The sequence below is a fragment of the Glycine soja genome, chromosome 10 (assembly GCF_004193775.1).
Source record: "Glycine soja cultivar W05 chromosome 10, ASM419377v2, whole genome shotgun sequence".
Taxonomy (NCBI): domain Eukaryota; kingdom Viridiplantae; phylum Streptophyta; class Magnoliopsida; order Fabales; family Fabaceae; genus Glycine; species Glycine soja.
The window spans coordinates 41,326,258-41,343,148 of NC_041011.1; the positions used below are offsets into that span (position 1 = coordinate 41,326,258).

Sequence of the window (16,891 nt, forward strand, 5' to 3'; positions counted from 1 at the left end):
CATTTTCACACATACACACACAAAAAAGAAAAAAAACAGTGTCACAGTATTATATCGTAAATTATGTTTATAGGAAAAAAAAAGTGTCACATTCTATAATAACTTATATACTTATTTATTTTGTAATGTTCTTTCAGCTAGCTATCAATTTTAAAATAAGTCTATATATGTTACAGTAATTATGCATAAACATCTCTTTTTTATACAAACATTTTATTTCATATTAGTTCTTCTCTCTATATTTTTTTAATTGTCACATTATATATCCTATATTTTTTCATTTTTTTCCGTTTCTTTAGACATTGATATTACTGTACTTTATATTTAAGCTCATCATTAGGTAATTTGTTAATAGCTACTCCTGTTATACTGGATCAAGCATTTTCAAAACTGCATAGTACTGTTGAAGCTTAGGTATGTTATTTTGTTTCTTTCATATTCAATGTGAGGTAAAGATTAAGGTCTTTTCCGGTGACATATTTCGTTGGATAAGATTTTAACCAATGAAATCATTTAGTTTATTTTATAAAAAAAATGCTATAAAATAATGTCCACAAATAATAAATGAATTGAAGTATATATTCGATTGATACTATAGCGTTGAATCTCATCAATGAAGAGAATCCCAATCCTAGCGGGAAATGATAGATTGTCACTCCTTCCCCCATATTATATGGAAATGGAATGCTAAATATGGCTCAGGCTCGCCAGTTTTGGATTCAAAGAATATCGCAAATTGTAACAAATCATTTACAACCATTTACTATTCTCACTCCCTGTCGTAACTCTCATCCATGAACGTTATCGTTACTCGTCACAGGGGGCAAAACAAAAAAAAACTTCCAAAATCCGAATTCAGAACAAAAGAGAAAACCATAGTAACTCCTCGTAGTACCAAAAAGATAAAAATAATTAAAATCATAAAACTCAACCCTTTTTTTCCTCTTGCCTGGTTTGGTTCGTTCCCACCAATCCAGGTAGGTTGTTTCACACCTGCGTGAACGATCGATGCTTCTGATTTCAACCATAGCTTGTTGTTAATTGCCGGCGTACAGGAAAACGGAAAGGAAAAACCCCTTTTTTTAATTCATTCATTCTCGTCTCGTAACTCGTCACATCACACCCATAATCTTTTCCTGTACGCCCCATCGTGTGTGATCTTCTTTTACACTTTTCCATTCATTTTCAACCATGTACATCCACGTGTGTCTTTGGTTGGTGTTATGTTTCCCTGTTTTCTTAAACGCCGTACCCCCCGACAAAGGTGGCGGCGATTCCTTGATGTTGGGGTGTGGATTAGGCGAAGGTGGAGGCAAAGATAGCGACGGAAGACAATGGACGCCCGACAACAAATACCTCTCTGGTGGCAATTCCGTCACTTCCAAAGCCTCTTTCCAAGACCCTTCGCTTTTGTCCGAGGTTCCGTACATGACATCTCGTGTTTTCACCTCCGAAGCAACCTACAAGTTCCCCGTTAAACTCGACAAACGTTACTGGCTCAGGCTCCATTTCTACCCTGCAGTTTACAACACCTTCGACCCCGTCAATTCATATTTCTCCGTCACAGCAAACAGCGTTACGCTTCTTTCCAATTTCAGCGCCTCCATCACATGCCAAGCTCTCTCCCAAGCCTACCTCGACAGAGAGTATTCCCTCGCGCCTTTGGATTCGGACACTCTCTCCCTTACCTTCAAACCCTCTGGGAAACAGAATGGTGCTTTCGCTTTTGTTAATGGGATTCAACTTATTGAAATGCCGGAGTTGTTTGATTCGGCTCCTATGGTGGGGTACTCCGACCAAACCATGGATACAAAAAGTTTTCATTTTCAGACAATGTTCAGATTAAATGTTGGTGGACAATTTATATCTCCGAAACAAGATTCTGGTCTAAGCAGAATGTGGTACGATGATACACCTTATTTATACGGTGCTGCCACTGGTGTCACCAACCACGCTACCAAGGATGTCAAAATTGACTACAAAACCATGCCACAGAACATTGCTCCTCCTATTGTGTACTCTACTTCAAGATCCATGGGGAACAATAAGGACGTCAACATGGGGTTCAATCTCACGTGGATCTTCCATGTTGATCCGGGTTCGATGTACCTTACACGATTGCATTTTTGTGACTATTACTATTCCAAGGTGAATGAAATTGTTTTCAAAATCTTCATCAACAATCAAACAGCGGAGGCTGAAGCTGATGTGATTGGGTGGACAGGAGGTAAAGGAGTGGCAACTTATAAAGATTATGTGATATATGTGAAAGATGAGGCAGGTGATGATCAACTCTGGCTTGCTTTGCACCCTGCACCTGAAACGGAGCCAGAATTTTATGATTCGTTACTTAATGGGGTGGAGGTGTTCAAGCTCAATGACACGGATTTATCTGGTCCCAATCCTCAACCTTCGGAGATGTTGATTGAACATGAGGAGCATGCAAAGACTTTCCAAAACAAACATGGTAGTAATAAGACTTTTGTTATTGGCAGTGCTGCAGGGGGTGCTGCAGGTTTTGCCTTAATGGCTGCAATAATTGTTGTTGTTCAACACCAAAAGAAAAAGAGAGCTCCGGGATCGTACAGCACATCAAGCTGGCTACCTATTTATGGGAATACGCACACCGCAGGCACCAAAACCACAGGGTCAGGGAAGAGTGTTGGCAGTGCCAACATATCAGCCATGGCTCAAGGATTGTGTCGCTATTTCTCCTTGCAAGAGATGAAGGAAGCGACCAAGAATTTCGACGAGTCCAATGTGATAGGGGTAGGAGGGTTTGGAAAGGTTTACAAGGGTGTTATTGATAATGGGTTCAAAGTGGCAATCAAAAGATCGAACCCGCAATCAGAACAAGGAGTGAACGAGTTCCAGACTGAGATTGAGATGTTGTCCAAGTTGAGACACAAGCATCTGGTGTCCTTGATAGGTTTTTGCGAGGAGGATGATGAGATGTGTTTGGTTTATGACTACATGGCACTTGGCACCATGAGGGAACACCTTTACAAGGGAAACAAGCCATTAGACACACTATCTTGGAAGCAAAGGTTGGAGATTTGCATTGGAGCTGCAAGAGGCCTTCACTACCTTCACACGGGTGCAAAGTACACCATCATTCATAGAGATGTCAAAACAACCAACATTCTCCTTGATGAAAATTGGGTTGCCAAGGTTTCAGATTTTGGACTTTCCAAAACGGGTCCAAACATGAACCAAGGTCATGTTAGTACTGTGGTGAAGGGTAGCTTTGGATACTTGGATCCTGAATATTTTAGGAGGCAACAGTTGACTGAGAAATCGGATGTGTACTCATTTGGGGTTGTTTTGTTTGAGGCACTTTGTTCAAGGCCTGCTCTCAATCCTAGCCTTGCAAAGGAACAGGTAAGCCTTGCGGAATGGGCATTGTACAACAAAAGAAGAGGAACACTTGAGGACATCATTGACCCCAACATCAAAGGACAGATCAACCCTGAAAGCTTGAAAAAGTTTGCTGATGCAGCTGAGAAGTGTGTGTCTGATCTTGGTTTCGAACGCCCCTCCATGAATGATCTCTTGTGGAATCTCGAATTTGCTCTCAATGTGCAACAAAACCCCGATGGTAAAACTCACGAACCGCGTCTTGATGAAAGTGAGTTTGAAGAAGTAAACTTGGAAAACAATGACATGGCAGCTCACTACAAAAACCTTAGCCTTGGAAGTGAGCATGACCTTAGCCACGAGTCCAGTAGTGATAACCATGCTTCCATCTTCTCGCAAATTGCCAATCCAAAAGGACGATGAAGATAAATCACAAATGCTCCAAATGATCGCTTTGCTATAACAAAAAGCTCCATGCTTTAAGGAAGCCAGGGAATTCAAGATTACAAAGAGTATACAGAGTTTTATTGCTCTTTCCATTTATTGCCTCTTCTTCTTCTTCTTCTTCTTCTTCTTTGTTTTTCCCCCTTGTTATCACGTTAAATAGCTTATTAAGTCTGGTTGTGTATAACATAATAGCAACCTGTTGTATAAAAAGGCAGAAAAATCAAGCTCACCCTGCTTGTTATGTACAATATAGCTGATATATATAATATCATTTACAGTTTATCAGAATCAGTATTGTTTCTGCAAAATCAGCACTGTCAGGATTTAGATTATGTATATGTGAACTGTAATAATGGAAAGAACTTGGGAATTCGGATTCCTTCTTAATCTATATCACTCCATCAAGTAAATTGTGGTAGAATTGTAGGTAACGCTACTTTTTCATTTCTTGTATTTTGCTTGCCTAAGTTCAACTTGAAATGTGAAAAAAATATAAACAACTTGAAATTGTGTTAGTTGTGCTAGGAACTAGGAAAAAAAGTTAGAGAGAGAGAAAACAAAAATGTAATAAGTAATAATGGAATAGAAAAAAATATATAAGAAAACAATTACATAAAAGTAAGATGAAGGATAGACAGAGTTAAAACCTATACTTTCATATCATATTTGTGGGTGGATTGGATGAAAGGAATAGAAAAATAAAAGAAAAGAAAAAGTAATATATATGATATATGATATTATTTTTTCTTCTTTAAAAAAAAACAAATATATGAGGGTAATGTTTTGGTCCTAATAATAAGAAGAGTGTAGATCTTCTAAAGTATAATGGTGCAGTATTTGCTAAAGTAACAACATTATTGACTCATACAATAGTCAGTCCGCTCTCCGCATAAAATACATTAGGTTACACTAATAATACAAATAATTTTGACGCCTGTAAATCAATGATCATTTATAAGCAATACTTAAGAACACTAAAAGGCAAAGGTGCCTGAAGTTACCTTTTACAGTCTAATCAATTTGATAGAGGTGCATGAAGATGAAATTATATGGATGACATATCCCTTCTTTGGAAGCACCTTGGTACTACATGCCTCAGGTGCAGGTCGAGATGCAGCACACAATTGTCAATTTGTGGACCTACTTTGGTCATGCTTGGAGGCAGGTTGCCAGCTCTACCAAAACCACAAACTAGATCGTCCATCTGCCTCAAGAACTGATAAGTGAAATCTTGTGGGTTTCAGTGAAGTTGCTTATTCATTGCAAATGTGTTTGTAATTCATGGATATCTCACATCTTTGATGCTCACTGATAATGAAGAATATAAATGAAATAATGAGAATGATGAATTTATGCAAGAAATTAGCAAGTCGTGTAGCAGAGGCAGCATTAGAGTGCTCTTCCAATATTCTTCGAGATGTCCTTTTCATGCTTATTTTTTGTGGAGCATTCCTGTTACACACTTGGGAAAAAAAACGTGAGTTTTTCCAAAAGATAGTAAAACATTTTCAGTGCCAAAACTCACATTTCATTGCGTACAAAATACTGTTTACCATTAGGAACACCCATTGCAAGATGGTCGATAAATAGTGGGATAGGTAAGGATTATAATAAACCATCAGGGGACGTGCCCATATATTTTAGTCGTTGACAAATGTCACAAGATCTCACAAACACCATGATAGTCTTCTTCATTCCTACCCAATATAAATTTGCAATTAATCTTCAATAAGTTCAAAGATATCCATAATGTAAAATTTGCTAGTATCCAGAGAAAAATTTGCGACTTGATGTCTTCCAACGTAAATTTCCGTATGATATCTCCAACGTTGCATGTTCAGTGAAAATTTGTGAATCTTAACATAAAGTCTAGGGTGGAAATGAGTCAAGTCAAACCAAGCTTTACTAGACTTGAGCTCGACTTGAGTTAAATACACAAAGTTTGAGTTTGACTCATTACCTGTTATAGGCTATTTTTAAAGGCTCGATTTGGCTGGTTTGGCCTACGAGCCTATTTAAAAGTCTGTTTAAAGACATATTTAATCAATTAATTGTTTTAAAACCTAGTAAAATACTAACTAAAAAAAGAAACTTATAAAATTCTGCATAAGTAATGTACAAATCCAAAAATAATTTATAAACAAAATCATATTGAATTCAAGTTATTTAAACACAAAGTATATCAAAAGAAAATGAAAAAAAAGAGCATAATATTAAAAAATATGTGGATTAGAGATCATTTATACTAATATAGCCAAATAAAAATATTTAAATTGTCTAAAAATGTCTTTACAAAACATTCTTTTCTTTAGAAGTATTAATCTGATTGCATTATCCTTTTAACTTGAACTTTTTTTCTTTTTGAAAATTGTCCACATGTAAGTGAACTCTCTAAGCACTTTATGTCACTTCATCCTTGTCATTCATAATGCCATAAGAATGATATAGATAATAGTTATTATTATTATTATTATTATTTAAACAAGTCGGTTTGTCAAGCTTAACAAGTTTTTTTTTATAATTTGACTTTGACATTTTTATCTAAAAAAACTTTTTAAAAAATTTGAGTTTCGCCTTTATAGCAAACAAGGCAAACCGAGTCGAGCCTTAAATAGACCGAACCATATACCCCTAACAAGCAGCTCATGGATACTCAAACACTATTCAATCAATACTAAATCAAGGCATTTAGTTTCTATTTTTAGCCCATTTTTATTTTACATTAAGTTTCACTAAAGCCGCACTTAAGTTTGCTTAACTTGCAAGTCGGAGCAAAATTCCTACAATTTAAATGAGTTAAAAAAAATCACGGCCATATACTGTGCAAATTTCAGGTTACTCATGTTGTTCACAAGCCCAAATCCAAATGTCTAGCTCTAGATACAATTTTGGTTCCCTAATTTGGCTCAATCTATAATTTTGATAAAAATAGAGACTACTTAATCATTTTATTTTTAAAAAATCCTTATTTTCGTCCAATATTCAAATTTGTCCAAAATGTTTTGTGTTTGACCAGAAAAACATGTGGAAACACATCCTACACTTTTTAATTTTTTGTTTGTTTGTATATTTTAAATTTGAAATAAATCATAAATTAAATTATAAATTACATTTTAATTAAAACGATATATATAACCATTATATATAATTTACTAAAAATTAAAAACTTGTATTTAAGAATTAAGTTATATTTTTAGTTAACTGTATAATTTTAATTTTTTATTTAATTATTATTACAATATTGAAATGATTAATTTAGATTTTTAATAATTATAAAAAAGTATGAAATTAATTATATATAATATATATAATAATATTATTGTAGTGAATGTATAGCTCGGGAGTATGGAGGCATGGACAAAGGATCAAGTATCCGAACCCGTCCCTTATTAAAGTAGGTTATTTTTTCCGTTAAAGTTTGGAATGGATTTAACGTGTATATGCAGGTAAATTTCCCAGACTAGGGTTCATTTAGAAATTATTTCCCAGACTAGGGTTCTTTTTAAACAAATACCAGAGGGGTGCTGTTTTTTACGTAGCAGCAGTGCATGGCGCCAGTGGAGATGGCGCCTTCAACAGGGAAGAGCCACGTGGCATGTCGCCACTGTGACTGGCGACAAAGGACTGCATATCGCAGGTCCTATTGGCGCATCCAGAGGTGCATGGAAGCGCTGGTTTGACCAGCGACTTCAGCACCTGCACTTCTGCAAACGTAGGCTGCAGCAGCTGCAGCTCTGCGGTCGTAGCTGGAAGGCGCCACTCGAGGTGGCGATTTGGGTGAGAGGGAGGCGCCAGTGATGTTGGCGTTTTCAGCTTCAGTGGGATTTAAAAGAAGGTGGTTGAAAGGGAGGCTCCAGTTCACGGTTGATTGTAAAATTTGTGTGTTGAAGGTGAAAAAGAAGGTGGTTGCTGTTGAGAGAGAGGTAGCTGGTGGTTGCTTGAGTGTTGAGAGTGGTGCTGATCAGTTTGTTGTCTTCTTCCATTTTATAAAAGCTTGTAAGTTATATATTCAATATATTTTATATGTTTTATTTATGTACATGTTTATATTTTGATAAATGAATAATTTTAGGTAGTATAAGTCAATATATTTTATATGTTTTATTTATGTACATGTTTATATTTTGATAAATGAATAATTTTAGGTAGTATAAGATAATAATTTTGTATAGGGCTCTTTGTATTGTTAATGTTATATATGCTAGATTATATTTTGATAAATAAATAGTTTTAGGTAGTATAAGATTATAGTTTGAATTGTTAATGTTATATGGTAGATTAGATTTAGGTTTATATGATAAATTAGGAATACTTTTACATACTCTAAGTTATTAATTTTATATGGTAGATTAGGAATATTTTTAATTTTGATATGGTAGATTAGGAATATTTTTAATTTTGATATGATAGATTAAGTTTAGTTGAAATTTTCCTTAAAATAGATTAGAAATAATTATAGATTAGCTTTAGTTTAAATGTTGTATATGGTAGATTACATTTAATTTAAATATTTAATATCATAGATTAAGAAAAATTGTATGTACGGGAAATTATTAATTTTAAATTAGGTTAGAATGAAATATTTTATATTACGTTAGTTTTAGTAATTATTAGACAAAATATGTTATGTTTAAATTATAGTAGTTTTACGTATTTAAAATTATTGATTTTGTATATTAAATTATATTACTCGTAATTATTTAAAGTCATTAATTTTGTATATGGTAAATTATTCATAGATTAAGAATAATTTTATGTAGTATAAATTATTAATTTTAAATTAGGTTAGAATTTAATTTTTTATATTACGTTAGTTTTAGTTATTAATTTTTAGTTTTTTATATTACGTTAGTTAATAGTCGAAAATTTAATTATTAATTTTGTATATATATTATTTTAATTTTTAGTCGAAAATATAAATATTATATTATATATTGAAATTTATATTTGTATGTAATTTAATTTATTTATAGAATATATATGAATTAGGTTATTTGTATAATATATTTTGTTATTGAAATTAAAAAAATATAATTTATTAATTATGTAAAATTGTCTTTGGATGTAATTTAATTTATTTTGTATAATACATTTAAATTTTCGTGATTGTATAATACATTTAAATTTCCGTGATTGTATAATACATTTAAATTTTCCTTATTTTAATTAAGTTTTTTTGTAAATATACTTAATTTGTGTATGTATAATTAATGTATAAATTTTATCGTTAATGAATTGTTTTATATTTTATTTTGTAGGATCAATGGCATCTTCGTCGTCATGCTCATCGAGCATACAAACTAGGTCTGGTCCAGTTGATGGTGACGTCTTGTGGATGCAACCCAAGCATGTTTCAGAACATGTTTGGAATGGGGAACCAGATAGAAAATTACACATTAGACGAGCAGTGCCGACATATCAAGGTGAAGAACAAATACCAGAGGAAATTGTTCCTCTACTTCGGCAATGTGGGTTTTATTGGATCATGAAGATGGGATACCTAAAGATAAATGCGGCCTTAATTAGTGCGTTCATTGAAAGATGGAGGCCCGAAACCCACACGTTTCACCTGAGATGCGGAGAGGCTACCATTACTCTCCAAGATGTGTCAATTTTATTAGGTCTGCGTACTGACGGGGCACCATTAATTGGTTCGACAAATCTTGATTGGGCCAATTTGTGTGAAGAATTATTAGGAGTCAGACCACAGGAAGGCGAAATTGAAGGCAGTGTGGTCAAATTAAGTTGGCTGGCTCACCATTTTTCTCACATAAATATTGATGAGGGTAACGTTGAACAATTACAAAGGTTTACCCGTGCGTGGATTCTTCGATTCATAGGAGGTGTCCTCTTTGTTAACAAAAGTAGTAGCAGAGTTTCCTTAAGGTACCTACAATTTTTACGTGACTTTGAACAGTGCAGCACGTATGCGTGGGGACCTGCCGTGCTTGCGTATTTATATAGAGAGATGTACAGCGCCACCGATTACAAAGTTAAATCAATCGGAGGTATGTGCATCTTAATCCAAATGTGGGCATGGGAACGATGCACCACTTTAGCTCCAAAGAGGACACCTCCCGTCATAGAAAACAAACCACTTGGACACAGGTTTGTCGTTAAAAAAATTACATTTGAATTGAAAATATTTAATGATGGAACATGTTGATAATGATGATTTCATTTTTATTGTAGGTGGCTACGACGTGGAAATCAGCATATCGGCAATGATGATCTTAGAGTTTTCCGTCGCAAATTGGATCTGATGAAACGACATGAGGTAAGAAGATTGTAATGTAATGGTTAAATTATATTTTAATATGTTATGTTTGACTGAAAATTGACAAGTTTGTTGTTATATGCAGTTTGTCTGGGAGCCATACACACCAACTGTGATGGCAGCGCTGCCTCAAATTTGTGTGGTTGGAAGTGTAGTCTGGTTCGCGGTGGTGCCACTGATTTGTTTTCATGTTGTTGAGTGGCACCAACCCGATAGGGTTTTACGACAATATGGATTGCAACAACCTATTCCCGGGTGTCCTTCGCAACCGCAGAATCTCCATGGCATAACGCTCAAAGGCAAACAAGATGAGAATTGGTTCCACCTGTTGGCCCCAATCATTAGTCAGTGGAACAATGCAGCGCAGTTTAGGGTCGACGTTTATCCTCGACAGCAGGGCTTACTAGGTTTTAACTCGGACTATATGGTGTGGTATAGGCGTAAAACAAAGATGTTTGTCGACCCAAACAATGCAAACACAGCTGCATTGGTATTTATTTGTTTTTCAATGTTTAACTTCTAATAATTTTCTTAAGCGTGAGCATTAATTTGTTGACGCTAATAATTGTAGGGTGAAGTTGTGGAGACTTTACAGTATATGGTGTCACCACAAGGGAGGAACACATGGACAGTTGATGATCTCGTGCCTTACGTGGATAAGTTGGCGATTATATCAGAAGAGCAAGAGAGAGTCACTGAGCCAGTGTCACATGGTCCAGCATCAGAGCGTGAATTCCCAGCACCAGAGTTTCACATTCTTCAGTCAAGTGTTGAAACTCGGGGGTTAGGCAGACGAAGGGAGCCTGTTGAAGCGGAGCAATATTCGCAACAAATGATGGAGCGTGGTCATGGAATGTATTACACGCCAGCAACATTTTCCGAATATCCTTCACAGATGTATCAGTATCCCTTTGAAGGTCATCACACTGATACTTCTGCGAGCGAACATTCGTTCGGTGGTGTTGCGGAAACACAAGCTCATTTTTCATGGCCCACTATGACTCCTTCGCAGCAGCACGATGCCCCCATGGCAACACCTAACGCCCCATTTGCTCCGCAATGGAATGTACCCGGAGTAATACCTGATATGGGCGACTTATTAGGTGTTGATTTGCGTCAGGAGTTTTCTGCTGAGGCTGAGCAAGCAGAAGCGGGGAGACAACGCGGCAGAAGAAATCCTGATCGTCAAGCACGAAGATGGGATCGACCGTGTGGCACATCCTCACGACATCGCGGACACCATAATGACTGATTTTTATGTCTCTGTGTAAATTTTTTGTTGTTTGTAAGACATTTGATTTTGACAATTAATCAATCGCATGTCATTTATTATGCCTTACTAATGTATAGAGTTTATGTGGCGCATAAAAGTATAATAATAAACAAAGTATAAAAATAAAAGTAAAGTACACAAACGAAAAAGTAAGTAGTTTTACTAATGTATAGGACTTAGGGGATTGGATTAGGGGTTACGGTTTAAGGGTTACTGTTTTGGATTAGGGTTTTGGGGTAAGGTTAGGGTAAGGACTTAGGGGTTTTCATTAGGTGTTATGGTTAAGGGTGAAAGGGTTTTTAACCAGTTAGGACAAAAATATCAATCCTTAAACTAAAGTAGAATTGAATGCACTCAAATTTAACTATATATGAATTGACTTAGATTTGTAAATAATTAAAACAAAAAAATGTAAATGCAATCAGATTATTTTTGTATATCATTTTATTCTTAAATATACTCAACTAAAAAGGGTGTGTTATGAAATGTTTGGATTTAGGGTTGAGGGTAAACTAATTTTTAACAAGAGTGTTAAGATTTTGATTACATGATACAAAACAAATAATATTGAAGTACACTTTCATTTTAACCTCGAATGATTTTAGAATCATTTTTTTTTAGGGATAAGAAACATCAATTTTTGATTATGGGTTAGTGTTAGTGTTAGGGTTAGTTGTTAGGGTTTAGGGTTAGTGTTTTGGGTTTTGGGGTAGGGTTAAGACTTAGGATTGGATTATGGGTTAGGGATGGAGTTAGGGTTTTTGGTCTATTGTTTGGATTAGGGGTTAGGGTTGGGGCTAAGCCTTAGGGGTTGAAGGGTTACTGTTTTGGAGTAGGGGTTATTGATTTGGGGTGGGTTAGGGTTTTGGGTTAGGGCTTAGGGGTTTAAGGGTTAGTGTTATGAGTTAGGGTTAGTGTTAAGGGTTAGGGTGAGTGTTATGAGTTACGGTGAGTGTTATGAGTTAGGGTTAGTGTTATGAGTTACAGTGAGTGTTATGAGTTAGGGTTAGTGTTATGGGTTAAATTTAGGGTTTATTAGTTAGGGTTAGGGGTTAGGGGTTAGTGTTATGAGTTACGGTGAGTGTTATGAGTTAGGGTTAGTGTTATGGGTTAAATTTAGGGTTTATTAGTTAGGGTTAGGGGTTAGGGGTTAGTGTTATGAGTTAGGGTTAGTGTTATGGGTTAAGTTTAGGGTTTATTAGTTAGGGTTATGGGTTAGGGGTTAGTGTTATGGGTTAATTTTAGGGTTTATTAGTTAGGGGTAGGGGTTATGGGTTAGTGTTATGAGTTAGGGTTAGTGTTATGAGTTAGGGTGAGTGTTATGGGTTAAATTTAGGGTTTATTAGTTAGGGTTAGGGGTTAGGGGTTAGTGTTATGAGTTAGGGTTAGTGTTATGGGTTAGTGGCTTAAAGTACCGAATTCATTGAACCCCAAAAATTCAATACATTGAACATAACGTAAACAAATACAAGTCACTCGACTAACATACATAAATCAATGATTTGAACAACTCCCATGCTCAGATTGCATTGGACAGCGACGCCTGTTATAGCCTTCGGCTCCACATCTACTGCATTTTGTTCGGTGCTCAGATGGTTCGACCCAATCCATCTCATTTCTTATCCTTGTTGATTTTGGCCGACCTTTCGCACGAACTGTAGTTGGGTCAGGGATAAGTGTCCATGCGTCATCAGAAGGAGGAATAGCCGCTTCATTCCCAAGAGGCCACCATTGTGCGGAGTAAGCTTTTAAGATGTGCTCGTTTGTATAAACAACATCTATATATTGGTAGTAGTTCATGCTCACGTAACCACAAGCTGCAATAATGTGTGAACATGGATAGTGAAGCGCAGAATACCTTCCGCATTGACAATGACGACCATTCAAGTTTACTGCCCACTTTTGTCCGCCACGTTGCGTTATAGGGTTGAAGCTCTCCTCTACTTCAAATCGTGTGGAGTGGATATCATACACGCGAACGATGTGCGTACAAGCTTGTTCTTGATTTTTCCTTAGTTCTTTAACAAGCTTTGAACAATATACTTGGCCTTCATTTAACTGTCTTTGCGCTTGGCGGCCACGCTCAACAAAGTATTTTCGACACCTACTGTACGTTGATTTGACCAATGCTGTTATGGGAATGTTTCGACAATCCTTCAAAACCTTATTGATACATTCTGAAAGGTTGGTTGTCATGTGGCCATATCGACGTCCTTCTCTATCATAAGCCATCGTCCATTTTTCCTTTGAAATTCGATCAACCCATGTGGCTATGGCTGGACTCAGTTCACGAAATTTTTGTAAATTCTGATAAAAAATGTGCTTGCAAGGAGTGTAGGCTGCATAAAAATAGTTATGAATAACAATTTTAAGTATATAGGAAACTTAAATAAACGTCACCATCAAATAGGAAATCTTACCCAATTTTTTCAACATTTCTTTTTGTTTGGCATTATTGAATTTCCGATTGAAGTTGCTTGCTATGTGTCGCACGCAGTAGACATGATAACCGTGGGGAGGTTGCCAACCAAGGGCTTCGTTAGCGACAGCGGACTTTATACTCGCGTGTCGATCAGATATCAGACAAATACCATTTTGATCTGTGACGTGTTCACGCAAGTGTGCCAAAAACCATGACCACGCTGTCAACGTCTCACCTTCAACCACCGCGAATGCTAGAGGAAGGACACCACCATTTCCATCTTGTGATGTGGCCATTAAGAGGGTCCCACGGTATTTGCCGTACAAATGTGTGCCATCAACTTGTATGATTGGCTTACAGTACTTGAAAGCTTCTTTACATTGCCCAAAAGTCCAAAAAACTCTATGAAACTGACGGTGTTCGCGACTAACCGTATTCCCAACGATAAAATCATCATGTAGTACTTGAAAATATGATCCAGGAGAATGATTTTGCATGTGTCTTAGCCACGACGAAAGTTTCGCATATGACTCATCCCAATCGCCATATTCAATTGCAATGGCTTTCTGTTTCGCCAACCACGCTTTTTTGTACGACACCTTGTACGCAAATTCACTGTTAATCCTCTCTTGAATCAAAGAAATTTTTATTGATGGGTCTTCTCTGATCATGCCTGTGAATAACATTACAAAATTTAAATGACAATTAACAATAAATGAACATAATATGAACATAAAATACGTACCTACTACACAAGTGACAATTAAATCTGAATCAAGTTTCTCGTGATCTTGTGTCATGCTCATATTCAGACATGTGTGTGGTCCACCCCATTGTGTGACTTTCCACGTATCTGTTTTTTTAGATAAAATTGCCCTCATATAGAAAGGGCAAGGACACTCTGCATTCTTATTCAAGCAACAAACCACATACTTGTTCGATTTGCTTTCAACAACTTTGAAACTTTGATGCACCTTCATAACATATTGTTTGACTGCATTTTTGACCGCATCTTTACTATCAAATTCCATGCCAACATATAATTCTTGGCCAACATTAAAGGTCGACGGCATCTCCAAACCGCAAATGTCCTCCTCATCAGGATAACTCCAGTTGATATTGTTATAATGAAAAGCATCATTCCAAAATGGATTTTCAATTCGTTGTGCACCTAACAGTTCAAAATAAAAAATCAAATCATACTTATTTACCATTAAATACAATTGTCATCAAATAATAAATGTATTGTCAAATTTTTTTATACAGCAAATTATACCTTCTGCTGGGTGAACAATTCTTACTGGTTGAGGAATGTCGGTGACTTCATCGTCTGTTTCAGATATACCGTCAACACTGTCATCTTCGTCTACAGACTCTTCAACGTATGAGTTAGACACAAGATAATCATCATCATCATCATCGTCTTCGTCAATATGTAAATTGCTCATATTTGTTGCCGGTTGTGTCTCATCATTAGATAAATAATTTCCACATGATGTAAGCGAATTTGCAGAATGAAACATTGAACCACCAACAACATCCTTTTCTATGTACAATTCCAAAACTGACATTTGGTCTTGTTGTTTAAAACTTTCTAACATCGTTTCAACGTCTTCGTCATCACAAATTTGCAAGGCAATATATTTTCCTGACACTAAAAATCTACAGCTGATAGCTGAAATAATTTCATTATTTTGTAACTTTACCTTATCTCCAATTTTTTTCTTCAAGGCATTGAAACTAATTCCACGTTTAATCTGAATCGCTTTTTTACTTCCTTCAAATATTACACCATCATTATCTTCATATACACTTCCATTGAAATACAACACTGTTATAACCGAATTCATCCTGTACCTACAAAAAAAATATTTTAACACGTCAAATAAATTACAAGATAGTCATTTTTAACACGAAAACACTAGATTTCTCTTTTAAAGTGTAATCCCAAAATATCTCTTTATTGGAACTTTACATTCAATTTCTCTTTTAAAATTTTTTAATTAACTTCAAATTACTTTCATGAGACACACTTAAAAAAATGAACAATTTCAAGATACTCATTTTTAACACAAAATTAAATAATTCATGAACGAAGTTAGTATTATAAATAATTAATCTTAACATTAATAGCTTTAACATGGAAAAAACTAATTACAAAATTGCTAAAAATATAATAAAATATTTAACACTTTCAAGTTGAACGCTTATAAATTTTTAACACACCAAAAACCAACTTAATCTAATTAAAAAATACTACAACTTCATCTTAAAAAAAATCATACTCAAAATATTTACTTTAAATAAATATAATCTACAAATTTTTTTTATTCAAAGTTCAAACATTCATCAATTTTTAACATACTAACAAATTTTGAATCTAGAACACATTTATATGACATATCCGATGGGACGATGCAAGAATTTAGTTATGGATCAAATAATTCATGTACACGTTTAATCAACATCTATGATTATTTTGGAAAAAAAAAGTTATAACCAAATAAATTTATTAACAAAGATGTAAATAAATTTATTTCACGAAAATTGTTCACGGAAGAAAAAATAGAAGCAATTAAACGCGATTTCTGTACAAATTATCAACACCAACCTAATCTAATTAAAAAATTATTACAAATTTCATATTCAAAATATTTTTATTTTCACTCAAAAAATTATCTTCAAATTAATATTGTTACACAATTTTTCTTTTATTTTTGACATTTAAACACACATTTAAACAAGCATATCAAATATAAACGTTAATTTAATTTTAAAATAAATAAATACTATATACAAAAATTAAGTTACAACCTAACAAAATAACTTAAAAAAAATTTCATACCACACAGTTTTTTGAACAGCTAAATCCACCAAAACAAAACAGAAACAATCTCAAAGGCACGACTAATAGCTTTAAAATGAAACCTTGGCAGTTGCAAGAAAAGGAAAATGAAGCAGTTTGCAAGAAAAATGAAATGAAGCAGTTGCAAGAATAAGCACAAAACACGGATAATAGCTTTAAAATGAAACCTCTGGCAATTGCAAGAAAAGGAAAATGAAGTAGTTTGCAAGAAAAATGAAATGAACCAGTTGCAGGAATAAGCACAAAACG

At 35.0% G+C, this 16,891-nt stretch overlaps 1 protein-coding gene across 1 annotated transcript; it reads left to right on the plus strand.

Annotated features, from left to right (window-relative positions):
• Window positions 1–746: 746 nt before the first annotated feature.
• LOC114370946 (receptor-like protein kinase ANXUR2) lies at window positions 747–4,061 on the plus strand. The gene has a single exon (XM_028328350.1). The coding sequence runs from the start codon at window positions 1,192–1,194 to the stop codon at window positions 3,778–3,780; it is 2,589 nt and encodes an 862-aa protein (XP_028184151.1). The 5' UTR covers window positions 747–1,191; the 3' UTR covers window positions 3,781–4,061.
• Window positions 4,062–16,891: the final 12,830 nt, after the last annotated feature.

Bases quoted from the DNA above. Each gene is read 5' to 3' on its own strand.
- LOC114370946 (XM_028328350.1), top strand. From the start codon at position 1,192: ATGTACATCCACGTGTGTCTTTGGTTGGTGTTATGTTTCCCTGTTTTC.